The sequence below is a fragment of the Silene latifolia genome, chromosome 4 (genome assembly GCF_048544455.1).
Source record: "Silene latifolia isolate original U9 population chromosome 4, ASM4854445v1, whole genome shotgun sequence".
NCBI lineage: Eukaryota > Viridiplantae > Streptophyta > Magnoliopsida > Caryophyllales > Caryophyllaceae > Silene > Silene latifolia.
The window spans coordinates 78,896,839-78,912,149 of NC_133529.1; the positions used below are offsets into that span (position 1 = coordinate 78,896,839).

Genomic DNA, 15,311 nt, shown 5'->3' on the forward strand with positions numbered 1-15,311 from the left:
CTTATAGGATATTGGGTCTGTACTTCTCGATAGCTGCCTATTAGATTCTTTCATTATGCAATTTATAGTATTTTAATTGATTCGATGCATTTGAATATTAGTGGATACTCCTCATTATGTGCTTTCGTTCTCTGTGATAGTTCCACATCAAGTTCTTAACACGTTTCAGTGAGTAGTAGTTGACTTGGTCTTAAATAAAATGAACGTTGGGGGTAGGCATCATGCCCTAAACCAGAAATGGGTACTCCCGTGGCCATTAAATAAGTGGTTCATTGTAACAAATAGACTAATCTATTGGTGTATAAAATTGGTGTAAAATAGGAATCGGTTTAGGGATACGAATTGGTGTAAAAGGGATATTCTATATGGTACCCCTTACTTTTTTGACTTTCTACATGGTAACCTTACACTTTTTAAAACATACATTGTACTCCTAATTGTTGTCATTATCACTAAGTGTACCCATGAACTTTCTTTTCCGTCAATTAAACTCAGTTTTAACTGATGACTTGGACGCGTAACCAAGCTTGTCATTTATTATCCAATGATATAAGGACTCTATTAGGCTCAACATCCATATCGACCCTAATATTTATTGATATATGGGTTAAAAAAAAAATTGACGAAAAATTTATTGATCCCTCGCCAAATTATCACGACCTGATTTACCGTTTGCCGGTCTATGTGGATGGAAATTGGGCCAAAGCCCAAAATTTCGCTGAAATTGCTGGGAGCATTCCAAAGAGGCGCGAGCCTTTGTGCGATGTAAGGAGCCTCTCCTTATTTCCCTAAAGACGCGAGGAGCAATAGCTCCTCATTCACTTCGTCTTCCTCACACAAACACACTATAAACACCAAAAATAGCCATTTTCGGTCTTGTTTTCTTGCTTGTATTTCTGCCCTTGTCCTTATGTCATCTTAAGGTATGTAAATCCTCTTGATTCCATTTGAATTTGTTTGCCTTTTTGTTGATTGAATTTGGGCGAAACCTTAACCCTTTAGAAATCGATTTGGGCGTTTTTGTTTTGCCCACTTTTGAGTGGAATTAATGCTTGCATTAGGTTAGAAACCTATTTAGGAGTATAGGGGTACTTTTAGTTTGCATTTTGGTCTCCATTTCCGTTCCCTAGGTGCGAAAAACGTGAGTGAGACGAAAGACCGTCTCATTTCACAATGTTGTGCTTGTTTGCTCGAGTTGTGTGCCCCACTAGGTTGCATTGTAGTCGGGGAAGGTCGTCTTTGCTATGTTAAGCCTTCGTTGGGTGTTAGGGGCAAAATTTTGCAATTTGCCTTTATCAGACGGTTTTATGCTAACGAAATAAGCGTTTGGGCTCAAACTGAGCCATTTTGCTTTGAAATGGACCTTAACGGTAGTTTAGGTCATTTTGGGGCGTGATCAAGTCACGTAGCTTTGTTGTGATCGTAATTTAAATTTTTGACCCGTTTGTGCCCAATTTGGCGTAAAATTGCCTCTTTTGAGCCGTGTAAAATGCCCAGTTGTGTCGAGAATTTTTGTTGCTTATTTTTGCAGACCTTGTGTGGGCCTGAGGGTGTTCTAGTTGTCGATGTTTTTTTTGCTGTTGTTTTGAGTCATCTTTTGCTTGAAAAGAAGGGCGAGTCGCTTTTTTTTGTGAGCTTTTTTATGCTGGATGGGATTGGGCGGGTTTGTCCTTGCTGTTGTTAGGTGATTGTGTTTTTGGGGTTTTGCCCGTTTTGTGCCGTCGTAGTGCCGAAATTTCGGCGGACGTTTATTTTTGTTTTGGTTTCAGGCGAGTGTTCGGGGGCTGCTAGGCCCGCTGGGTCCGAGGCTGAGGCCTTGGAGGAGGAGGAAGATCCAGGAGGAGGAGGAGGGACGACTGTCGTTCCGTCTTTGTCCAATTGTGCTTTTTCCGGGTGGGCTTTGTCCAGCCTTTAATCACGTGTTATCATTGGCGGTTGTCTGCAGAGATTTGGACGTCTGATGATTGAGGTTCAATACCAGGGTGTCGCATTACGTCGCTGCTTTCGATTGTCGCTGAATTCTGATGATTGGGGGTCAACATCGGGGTGGCACCCCATGTCGTGGCTTTTATTCATCGCTGAATTCCGATGATTGGGGGTTAACGTCTGTGAGATCCCTGAAAAAAATCTCCTTTTTGAAATAAGTAAATAATATGGAGTCGCCAGTAGGTTTTATAAAAAACATACAAAATCAATTTTAACGGAAAAGACCCTTTTGATCCCTGGGATGGGGACTGATCCGTCACTCGGGTCTAAACCAAAGATTGCGGATTCGAGGGTAAAGGTACGGTCAGGGAAGATGTTAGGCACCTGGACCGCCCATCAAACTGACGGCCTCTACTATTTATTTGTAATATTATATATTTGACGAAATTAATAAAAGAACACGAATAAGGTACAAATTATTTACAAGGACAAATTAATAGGTTAGTTTATATACAATAACTCAAACAATAGGATAAATATAGAGAGAATAAATGAAAGAGCAATATAAAGAGTAACGAAAACTTATTCAATTTTGGTACCCTCACGCCTATCCAGATATTGATTATTAATGAACTATTAATGAATTTCGACTTTGTCGTAAATTAACGGCTCTTATGTGCTTATATAGAAACTGGGACGATATATTTGAATGGTTTGATTTGAAACTGAGATAGAATATTTGAGACGGTATATGGGAGAGAGTATTAAATTTGAATCTTGTCTGATTTATAATTTGTGGGTGTATCGTATATTTGTGTGTATCTCCGTCTGTCCCTGGAATTGTGTCGTATATGAGTATTTATAGCGGCTTTGGTTTGAGTTTGACAAGATTTATGAAACCAAATAAGATTGAGTTGGGCCGATTTTTGTTATCTCACCCTCTGTTGTAATGGATGCCTCAAATTCCTCTGGAATTCTATCTGTAAATCTCTTTTAATAGTTGGTCACATGTAGAATACGTCTTAGAAACGTCCTATGCCGTTGATCTCAATACGGCATTGTCTAATAATGTTATTTTTTTTTTTTGGTTAAAAGGAACTCTTATAAATTTAAATAAGTCTTACAAGCAAACTATCCCCATACATAAGATTACAAATAGAAGTAACCCACTTTGTCCACCAAAGTGCAGACCCAAAATAAAAAGGACATAACAAACAAAGTTGAGAGGTTACAGACCAACTAAACATTACAAACATGAAAAAAACGGCAAAGCAAAAAGCTACTGGAAGTCTACTGTCAGTGCTTGCTGGATCCATGGCAAGGGTTGGGTCAGGACATGGAGAACTCCACTATCATCCATACGCAGTCTGGCGTACTTTGCTATCATATCCGCGATAACATTTGTTCTTCTATCTTCGAAGGATACTTGGCAGACTTGGAATCGATCCTTTAGCACCCTGCAATCATTAATCAAATTTGTGAGCCGAGATGGAGCAGCATTGTCCACAGAGATGAGCTTGGCGGCCTGTGCACAATCAGTAGCGAGGTGAACATTGTTCCAACCCGCATCCAAGGAAAAGAGAAGGGCGATCCGGATAGCAAAGAACTCAGCACATAGGGGATCATCGGCGAATATAGTTTTCCATCCACCACTAGCCCATAAACCATTATGGTCCCTCAAAAGAAACCCAATACCTGCATGACTAGAACACGAGATCCAGGAGGCATCCACATTGATTTTAACAATATTACTAGTAGGGGGAGTCCAAGAAGGGGTAATCGAAAGGGTCGTACGGGGAATAGTCGGGTCAGGTTGGCACGTCAAAGTGTTAGTATACTGAATGGCAAGATTTTTAATCATGTGGCAAGTGGTTAAGAGAGGGATGGAGCGCCTTTGGAACACCCACGCGTTACGCCTTTTCCATAACTGCCACACCCCGAAGGAAAAAATGGTAGACCAGGAAGAAGACTGAAGGTTAATGGTAAACCAGGCCGTGGTATTACCATTGAAGAAATCAACAGGGGTATCAAAATTATCCCACACTTGGCGGGCGCGAACACAATCTCTCAAAACATGAATGGTATCCTCAAGTGCAGTGGGACAAAAAGGGCACTTGTTGGAGGTACACACTCCCTTGCTAAACAAAGAAGTCCTAGTAGGAAGGCGTTCCCAGCTAGCCAGCCAAATGAAGAAGCGGATCCTAGTATTTCGTTGCCAATCAAATCCTAGTCTTTTAATATGATCAAAGTCCAACGTGGTACACCATATTGCATTTTTTTGTCAGCACGTAATTTTGGGAGTCTAACGATAACTTGGATTATCTAATACGTGATTCAGGTGTATGTTTAAGGTAGGTTGCCTTATTTACTTGCCCCAATTAATAAAAATATGGATAACTAATTGTAAGGCTCGATTCTAAAATGAGATGCTAAAGTTGGTAAAAAAAAAAATGCTCCTACTATTCAGAATAACTGTCTCATTTGTCATTTTCGTCTATTCATATAACTGTCCATTTGTCATATTTGGACATGTTTTTTTACTTTCCTACCCTTGACTCTTTTCTTTATTTACCACCCCTAAACCATCATATTCAATACTTTTTACTATTTAACTCTTATATTCTTTTACCCTTATACAATACTTTTCATTATTTTAACTACATTCCTTAATTTTCGTGCCATTGTCCAAATGAGACAGTTATTTCGAATAAGAGGGAGTAGAACATAGGCCTACAAATAGTTTTATGCCATTTTTAGTAATTTGAGGGTTAAATAGGGATAGATGGCTAATGAGTAGTTTTATGCCATTTCAGTAGTTTCTCGACAAAATAAGCGTAAAAAGCCTTTAATTATAACATTGTCAATTTTCATTTAGTCATTTAATTTTAGCCTCATCATCGGGTACCCTTAAGGCTTGTAGACAACTTTGAGGTGTCTACAGAAGCCCCCACTTTGACCGAGTCTGACTAAGACGAAGGTCAAAGTAGTCCGGTCGGAACAGATAAAGGATAAGAAACGTACCTGAGCCTCTTATACTACCTGTCTGGAGTAGTTGGAAACTGGGGCTGGTTTAGCAAAACATGATTTTACTAATCTGGAATGAAGCTGGTAAAACTTTGTTTCACCCATCTGGCATGGCAAAACTTTGTTTCGCCGGTCTGGAATCTGGTAAAGCAAAACTGTGTTTTGCTGGAATCTGGAATAGCCAAACTTTGTTTAGCTAGTCTTGAATCTGGAATAGCCAAACTTGGTTTAGCTGTCCTGGAATCTGGTAAAGCAAAACTTTGTGTTGCTGCTGGTTTGGAATTTGGTATAGCTAAACTTTGTTTAGCTGGATTGGAATCTGGTATGGCTAAACTTTGTTTAGCCGGCCTGGATCTGGTAGAGCGAAACTTTGTTTCGCTGGTCTGTAATCTGGTATAGCTAAACTTTGTTTAGCTGGTCTGGAATCTGGTTAAGCAAAACTTTGTTTCACTTAAGAGTCAACCTGCAAAATTTGATTTCACAAGCTCAAATGCGTGTCAGGGCCCGCCGACCAATTGATTTGAAAATTGCAAAATTTTATTTCGCAAAACGATAAGTTCAGAAAATTTTATTTGAAGAACTCAAATGCATGTCAGGGCCTGCCGACCAATTGAAAATTGCAAAATTTTATTTCGCAAAAAGATAAGTTAAGAAAATTTTATTTTAAGAACTCGAATGCATGCCAGGGCCTGCCGACCAAGTTTAATTTCAAAATTTTATTTTGAAAAGGCTAGATTTGAAATTCGTAAAATTTTATTTCACGAAAAGGGCTGGAAAATTTGCAAAATTTTATTTCACAAAAAGATAAGTTGGATATTTTTTATTGATTTGGAAACTGGCAAAATTTTATTTTACGAGAAGATGAGACTTTATGAGAAAGCCCCCACTTTGGATGAATCTGGAAGATGAATGACAAAGTAGTCGACCGCAGCAGTTAGTGACAAATATATGACACCTAAAATGCAAATTCATGTCCCAGATATGATGTTATGATGAATGCAAAACTTGAGTTTTCGAAAACATTTGAAATGTGTTTTGAAAACAAGTATTTTTTTAAAATATTTTGAAAATGATGGGGTCTGACCCAAATATGATCCAAGTAGAAGGACTGGACATAGACTGGACACTGTTTCTCTAGAAGTAACTTTTAACAATTTCTCTGGTGTGGAGAATGTTTATCATTTTTATTTGACATGTGAATTTGAGTTATTTTTGATGAGTTTTGCCCTATTTACAGTAACAAGCTCTTCTAATTAAGCAAAATTAATTTCATAGAAACAAAAATACTTTTGTGGCCGTATAAACTTAGTGTACATCCCCTGAAATCTTAGATACTAAACGAGGGTGATAAATGGAGTGGAGTAGAAGGTTCTATGGTGTTAAAAGACACTGGAGACCTGTGTGCCTCTCTCACTCACCTAAGTGAATGAAAGGATCGTCCCAAGAGGAATGGAGACAATGTAAGTATGGATTAACTCATCTGAGAAAGGAGAAATGACTACTCTGGAATTTGAATTGTAAATTTCTGAGAATAAAAAATGACTACTCTGCAATTTTAATTGCAGCTTGGACTGGAAATTTTTGCGTTCTGAGTTTTTGAGACTGGATTTATATCTACTTGAGATCATATGTTCTTGTCTTTGACTTTTTGAGACTTTTGTCACTAGAGTTGATTGCAACTTTGTCTGGAACTTTTGTTGACTTATGAGAGTCTTTAGTGTGAGTATTTTTGAGCTTGTATTGGTACTTGGATTCACATCTTAAGTTCATTCTAAGGGACTAGTGGTCACCTCTCTTGTTTTAAGGGCATGGAGTGTAACACCCCCATATACCAAGGAGCCTTAACAAGACCTTCTCTAGCATATAAGGGCGTTACCATCTTGGTTGCCCGAGGACAGTAATAATCAAAAGTCGATAAAAGAACAATTAAGTTATATTACAAGTGATTACAAACAATAGACGGTACAAAAGGAAAAACTCAAAACCACTATCTACTATGTGAACTACTTCTGTCGTGACTCGTGATAGACTCGTCCCTCCAAGCACCCAGCTATCATCCAAACAACACCTGCTAAGACTGACTGCTCACCATAGTGGATTACGGCAGACACAACAGAAACAAACAACAAAACAAAACCACACAAGGTCAGCAGCTGAGGAAACAGACACACAATCACAGACACCAAAACAGGCACAACAGTACACACACACCATATCTCCTCCAATCAATCTCCGTCACCGACTCTCCACTGGACCAGCCCTGCCAGTGGGGGACCGCGGACGTTCCCACCTAAGCCCCGCTCATCATACCGAGCGATAAACCCATGTCCATTAATGTGCACATCCCCTCCCGTGGCGGGTTCCATGGAGGGCGAACTACGGGCGTGAAGCCACTCCCGCAAGGGACTCCACTCAGCCGAGGACGCACCTCGGGAACTAGAGACAGACAATCACAATCAGCTGTACCACAATAACGATAAACAAAGCAACACAACACCAGCCAATCACCACAATCAACCAAACCATATCCAAAAGACACTCTAGACAACCAATAGTACTGAGTAGGCGAACCTACCTTTAGCGCACCGCAGCGATTCCGCTTCCGATCACAAGACACCAATCAACTAAGCAACACACCTATACAAACAGTACAACCATCTATCACTATCGCTACAACCCTAACTGAAAACAACGATGACGATGATGATGACGATAACATACCTAAGCATAGCAACCCGACGTCAAGACCGCTACCCGACTCAAGCATCCCATCCCCATGGTGTAAGCATCCTCAAGGCAAGGGTTATGGTGAAGGAGAAGGGGAGTGACGGCATCTAGGTTTAGGAAATGAAGTGCGGAAATGATTTGGGGTTTCACGATTATCGATTTATAATTCCCCGCTGCAAACCCGTTACTCGATCGAGTAACCAACTTACTCGATCGAGTGACCTCTACTCGATCGAGCTCCCAAGTAAGTCGATCGAGTAGCCTTAGCTAGATCGAGTCCTATGCAAAACACAGCTCACATCGTCACAAGACATCGCCCGTAAGGTTTTCCAAGGTCAAGATCGGTGTCTAAGGTCAGTCAACGTCGGTCAATGGGTCCCTAAAAGGACGGGTATTACAGTCTTTCCCCCTTAAAAAGAACTTCGTCCCCGAAGTTCGACTCATCCTCCCCCGAGACACATGACCACGAAACCAAGGTCAACATCACCGTTTACCCGACACAGGTCAACATTATCGTTTAAGAACATCATCCCGCTATGTATGCTCATCAGACATCATCATCATCCACCTTAGCACACAATACGCAACATGACTCTCAGCGAATCACCAACTTCCTTTTGAATCACTGAACACATACTAACCAAAAGAACGACTAACTCGACTATCACTTGTACTTATTACATAATATTATTCAAACACACACCAACACAACTATTATACTCTACTTTCATCCATTATTTGTCACCGACTACCAATTACAAAACATACAAAGTAACGGTCCTACCATGATTCACAACGATACACGATTCATTCTACTCTATCACTTTAGCCACACAACACAACTCTACTGATAACAACTCTACTACCGCTAATAACATATAATTCTCATGACAACATAACGAATAATTAACTGAAAATGAAGTATTACGACATGCTATTCTATTCAACAATTATAACTCTTACTCAACTACACAATAACCACAATAGAATTATCCAAGCAAATATTGAACACACTTCAAATGTCATGGAGATACTATAAAATATCACGAAAATACTGTAAAATTGTTATAATTACATCATTTTCCCTTTGCGACATTACTCTTCCCCTCTTAAAAGGAATTTCGTCCCCGAAGTTCACCATAAAACATCTTTCCTGTCCCTCAAACCGATTACATATTATACCATATTGACATTACGTACGAACCGCAAAGCAAACCTTGACTCATGATGACACCATATACTTTTTGACATTACACAACTTGACTCGTATAAACGTAAAACCAATGAAAACGTGTATCACACCACAAGATATACCATTACCAACTAGCAGCCGTGTCGTCTATTAACTTGTTATATGATCACACCAATTATGCAACAAAAATTGTAACCGTTGGACATTACGTTACCTGAAGCAATTTGATTTATCGTTTCAACCGATATACCTAGCATTAAAAATTGTATACATTGCACGACCACACGCAATAATATAGCCATCGTTGAGGCTAAGCAATGATATAAAACACCCCCAACAAGAAATGATATATCAACATTTAAAGATATGATTATTCAACCAAGTTTTAAAACGAAAAGTAGCTGTAACAGTGCTACTCGATCGAGTTGGTAAGGCGCTCGATCGAGCTGGGCTTACTCGATCGAGTTCATCAGCTACTCGATCGAGTAGGCTGAGATCAGAACACTCCCCAAATGTCACCCCTGCAGTTACTCGATCGAGTAGCCACAGGTCATATATCCCCTAAAACGCCACTTCAAGAGCAAGCAATGTATATATAAACACGAGTCGGGGCGCTCTCCCGACCCAAAATCCTGCATAAACAGTCTAAAAAGTACTCAAAATACGGCCTTATGGCCGAAGTACAAACCAAAGTCTAATAAAGTACCAACCAAATAAGTACTAACAACTACAAATCCATGAGACGATCATCCATCACCTCGTCACCACCATCACCACCTGACGTGCCTGCTCCAGCTGCATCATGACCTGCGACACAACCAACACCAGAATCTGCTCCCATACGCCACGGGGCCAAGCAACCGTAGGGGTATGACTGAGGCTCTCCCCAAGTAGACCTCTTGATGTGACCATAATTAGAGCATATTTAGTCCCCGAATTAGCCTTGTTCCCATGCTTTTTAGTGCATATTTGGGTCATTTATTGTCTTTAGTTCTTTGTTTTGCATATTCTTTGAGGATTTGTGTCCTTGGTAGGAAAGGAGTGCAAACCTTGAATTTTCATGGCAAAATGAGACTAAATTGATTGAATTCAAATGACCAAGCATCAAGGAGAGACAAGATTAGAAGGCCTTTGTACATATTATAGTAGATGGGCAATGATGAGAAAAGATCCTTGCATCCCCGAGGAAATCCCCAAGGATTTTATGAAGAAAAGGGAAGAAAAGAAGAAGAAAGCACGCTGCATGACAATCCGTGCGTCTTCCCAAGAAGACGCCCGTCCACCAAGCCACAATCCGTGCATCTTCCTTACAAGACGCCCGGGCAGCAGCATCCAGAAGATGCCCGTCTTCTCCCAAAGACGCCCGCGCCCAGACCACCGAATCCGCCCGTCCCTAAGACGCACGGATTCCAAGGCAGCACAAATTCGTTTCTTCAAGCTTCAAGAAAGATGCCCATCCTTCTAAAAATACCGGCGTTTCCTTAAGTAGGGACTTAATCGTCATTTAAGCCCTTAGTTAACCCTAATTCCTACACCTAATCCCCACTATAAATACCCCATTAGTCTAATTGGAAGAGCATGTTCTTCTTAGCAATCTTTAGTGTAGTTAATATCAATCAAATCTCTCTTTAGTTTTGTAATCAACAATTAATCAAGTTTTAATACAAGTTTTATTTCCTTAATCTCTCTTTTGTTCATCCTTTATTTTGGGTAATTGAAGATTATTTGGGTTATTATTGGGAGATTGACAACCTCTCAATCAAGCATCAAGTACTTCTTTTATTCTTTGCTTATTATTGGAATCATTAGTAGGTATAATTCTCTTAATCCCTTTTTAATTATTGTTAATTACTTTCATTTATTCATCATGTTTCACTTTGTTAGTATGATTGACAACCTTGCTAGCATGATCAACATGATAATAAGTGAGTAGTCACCTAGCTAGGGTTAATGGGTAATTAGGGGAAACCAACATGGGGAATGATTCATGCTTAAATTAATATGCTTTCATGATTTATTTGCTTGCTTGTTATGATCTCAACTCATGCACATGTTATGTTTGATGAAATGCGAGCCTATGAATCCTTGCATTTTTTACCCATCACCTATCTTTTCAATGAGACTTGTAAGACATAAACCAACTCGAGTCTCATTAGACCATGCATGTTGTTGAGTAGGGAAGACTAAGTCGACTTGTAGGTGTTGTACAATCTAATCGATTCGGCTCCGGGACCCAAACTTTCCTAGGATTGTAAGATATAACCCAACTCAATCCATCACAACAATAATTGCTTGCTTATAATTTCAGAACATGTTTGTATGGTCAATTCCCATGATTCCCCTATGACCCCATGGCACCCTAGTGCTTTTTATCAATTGTTTACAACCCTTTTAATTCATCTTGCTTGTTTACTTTCATTGCTATTTAGTTTAGTGACCTTCTACATCAAACCCCAATTGTGACACCCCTAAGACACCACTAGTTGCAATAGAAATCTCATCTCAATTCCCGTCCCTTGGGATCCGACCTTTACTTGCCTCTTTACTAATTGTAGAGTTGTTTGTGAAGCTATAAATTGAGTTTTGGTCTAGGTGCTCCTAACGACAAGTTACCGAAAAGATTTGTGTCCGACCAAAAATGGCGCCGTTGCCAGGGACGGTGTTAACTTGATTTAGATTTTCTTATATTGTTATTAGTTGTGTCTTTCTTTGCCTTGGGGAAGTAAAACTCCTCAAGGTTTGTTCTAATTGTTTTCAAGTTGTTTGATATTTTGCATGTCTAGAAGGTTACAAGGTGACTTGTTACCTTTTGATCATGAAATTGAAAGAACTTTGACAACCAATAGAAGACTTGCTAGGAGAAATTTGAGAGGTATTGGTGAGGTTGTAGATATTCAACCAACTATTGAGTTCATCAACCCTTTTACAAGAGAATGTGAGGAGAACCCAACACAAAATACAACACAAAATCAACCCACAATGCCTAAGTTTTCATCACATTCCGTACCCACCGAGGAGAACCTACCCAATGGTACTCCCACACCACAACATCTAACCGGAAATTTTATTGCCAAATCCGCATTTATCCAATTAGTCGAAAGAAGCCAATTTGGGGGGATGCCTAGTGAAGACCCTCATTCTCATATGGAAACCTTTTGTGACTATTGTGATGCAATTTCTCAAACCGGTGTAACTCAAGACCAAATTCGATGGGTCTTATTTCCTTTTTATTTCATTGGCACCGCGAAACAATGGTTGAAAGGCCTTGATAAGGCTACTCTCGGAATTGATTCTTGGAAGAAATTGGCTCTAGCTTTCTACAAAAAGTTCTATCCACCGGAAAAGACTAACATGCTAAGAGCTCAAATTACGGGTTTTAAGCAAAGGGATGAAGAATCTTTGTATGAAGCTTGGGAGCGGTTCAAAGGAATTTGTCGCTCATGTCCTCACCATGGACTTAACGAGTGGTTCTTGGTACAACAATTTTGGAACGGTCTATATGAAGATTCAAGGAACATTCTCAACATGGGATCAAATGGAATGTTCACCGAAGTTGATGACAATCAAACTTGGAACAAAATTGAGGAAATGGCGGTCCATAACTCACAATATAGTAGACCTCGCAAGGCTACTAGAGGAGGAAAGCATGAAGTGGACTCCGTTACTCAATTGGGTGCTCAACTTAGTGCTCACATTGATACCATCAATTTGAAGTTTGAAAAAGCTATGGCTAAACTTGAAGAAGCCTCAAAATCACCAAAGCATCATGTTAATGCCATGACGGCATCTTCATCAATCCCAAGTGGGATATGTGAGAATTGTGGAACTTTGGGACATGACCAAAGTGAATGTAGGGGAACAAATGAACAAGTGAATGCTTTCCAAGCATACAAGAGTGGTACCCCTTATTCCAACTATTACAATGAAAACACCAAATTCCATCCAAATCTCTCATACAAAAGCCAAAACGTTCAAAACCCTCAAACAACATACACCCCACGAGATGAAAGAGAAAGCTAGAGAGAGAAAGTTCATTCCTCTTTTCTAGGGTTTCATGCGTCTTTCAGCAATGGCGAAGGATCAATCTGGTTCTCAATCATCTCATAATCAGAATAAACAAAAAACTAGTAATTCCAATAACAATAATATACAATCATCTAGTAAATCACAAATTAGTAATAAATCAAATAATAATAACAATGTTTCTAATGCAAAATCTAAGGATTCAGGAGAAAATAGCAATGCGAGTCTGCGAGAGACTCGTATGACGAGAAATTGCGCTGATAAGGCAGGAAGTTGCGACTATGTTAGCTGCGGCGGGGTATGTGGTACCGGAGGATGTGGATGTTACAGGCACAAGTGAATGGACTGAGGTTGTCTCAACAAGGAAGAATAAGGATGTGAATGGTAAATTGGCGACAATTTCGGAGGAAGAGACTACTGAAAATTTGGATAAAGGTAAGCCACTCAAACTAACTGTAGAGGATGTTCAAGCTGAAATTGAGTACTGGAATTTGGCAGTCTATGGTTATGTCATGGGGGCAAATCCGCCTTGGGAGGTGTTAGAGGGGTATTTGCGTCGTATTTGGCAAAATTATGAGATTACTAAGATATCATTCCTACCAAATGGTTTGTTTGTTGTTCGTTTTGCAAAATTGGAGCACCATAAGCTTGTTCTAGCATAGGATATGTTTCTATTTGATGGGAAACCAATCATTCTAAGAGCCTGGGACCCCAATGTTAGGATATCGAAGGTCTCTGTGAAAACTGTTCCAATTTGGGCTAAGCTGGTTGGTTTGGATTTGAAGTTTTGGGGGAAGCAGTGTTTGGAGAAATTAGCTGGACTTCTTGGGAAGTTTCTCAAAATTGATGAACTTACTCTTGATAAGAAATTGCTTGGCTATGCTAAGGTTATGGTAGAAGTTGAGGTTGATAAAAGTTATCCAAATAAAATTGTATTTGAAGATGAAAATGGACAAGAGGTGACTGTTCTTGTGGAGTATGATTGGTTGCCTATTACATGTTTGAAATGTAAAGGTGTTGGTCACAGGGACACTCAATGTAGGGGGAGAGTGCCAAGGAGGAGTGCTCCTGTGCAGAGTCAGAATGGACCTAAGCAGGTCTGGAGGAAGAAACCAGAGACTGCTAGGGTTCTTGATCCTAAGGAGTTCCCTGTTTTACCAGCAACTGGTGGGAGTACTGAGCAGGCTGTGTCAGGATCCAGTAAGCCTTCTCCTGCTACTAACTCTGGTTTAATCACACCAGCTTGTGTGCAGCAGAGGTCATCTTATACACCAGCTAGAATTCTCACTAGAGTTACAAGGCATGAATCCAGGGTGCCTGGAGGACAGGTAGCTGAGTTTATACCCAGTATAACTAATGAATTGATAAAAGATGCTGAAATGGTTGATAAAGGAGGAGGGGGGAGGTTATTCCTCCTCATGGTTAAGTTTGGAGTATGGAATGTTAGGGGTCTCAACAGTGATAACAAACAGAGGGATGTTAAGTGGTATATGCATCATTCTAATGTGTCATTGTTTGGACTCCTTGAGACTAGGGTCAAACCTAGGTCTCTAAATAAAGTAGCTAAAAATATATGTGAAGGATGGTCGTTTACTACTAACTACAATTATCATAGTGGTGGTAGAATTTGGGTTCTATGGAAGGATAGTCAAATTAAGATTGATATAATAGTGAAGAGTGCTCAATATATTCATGTGAAAGCTACTAATATTGAGGGGTGTGTTTTCTTTGTGACTTTTGTGTATGGTTACAACAAGATTGAGGAAAGAATTCCTCTCTGGACTGATTTAATGGCTTGGACTATTACTCAACCTTGGGTGGTCCTGGGAGACTTCAACAATGTTATGTACTCTAATGAACGAATTGGGAAGATTGTAAGAGATGCTGAGATGAAACCATTTCAAGATCTTTGTTCTTTGCTTGTGAGTTGCAGGATATTAAAACTACTGGTGCTTTCTTTACTTGGACTAATAAGCAGCCTAGTGAGACAAGGGTTTACAGTCGTATTGATAGGGTTCTTGTGAATAGTGAATGGATGAGGAAATGGCCTGACTACTATGCATACTATGCTCCTGAAGGATATTTTGAACACTGTCCTTGCCTTGTGGATTGTGTGTCTGGAAGTATTCCTAGAAGGAAGCCATTTAAGTTCTTTAATATGTGGAGTAAAGTTTCAGATTTTCAGGAAGTGGTCAAGGTGGGTTGGAATTGTGACATTCAGGGAACTAATATGTTCAGGGTAGCCAAGAAATTGAAGTTGCTTAAGCCTATGCTAAAGAATTTGAACAAACAGTAATTTTCTGATGTGGAGAGGAATGCTGATATTGCCTATGCTGCCTTGGTGGATTGTCAAAAGAAATTGCAAGCTGATGTTGGAAATAAAGTACTTATGGATGTTGAATATCAGTTAAGGGAGAGC

At 39.7% G+C, this 15,311-nt stretch overlaps 1 protein-coding gene and 1 non-coding gene across 2 annotated transcripts; both read right to left on the reverse strand.

Annotated features, from left to right (window-relative positions):
- Positions 1 to 3,205: 3,205 nt before the first annotated feature.
- Positions 3,206 to 3,787, reverse strand: LOC141651682 (uncharacterized). The gene has a single exon (XM_074459382.1). The coding sequence runs from the start codon at positions 3,785 to 3,787 to the stop codon at positions 3,206 to 3,208; it is 582 nt and encodes a 193-aa protein (XP_074315483.1).
- An 8,433-nt stretch (positions 3,788 to 12,220) lies between these two features.
- LOC141654301 (small nucleolar RNA R71) lies at positions 12,221 to 12,327 on the reverse strand. The gene has a single exon (XR_012547862.1). It is a non-coding gene; the product is annotated as a small nucleolar RNA R71 (small nucleolar RNA).
- Between the last annotated feature and the right edge of the window lie 2,984 nt (positions 12,328 to 15,311).

Excerpts from the sequence above, each read along its gene's own strand:
- LOC141651682 (XM_074459382.1), bottom strand. The coding sequence starts at position 3,787 with ATGATTAAAAATCTTGCCATTCAGTATACTAACACTTTGACGTGCCAA.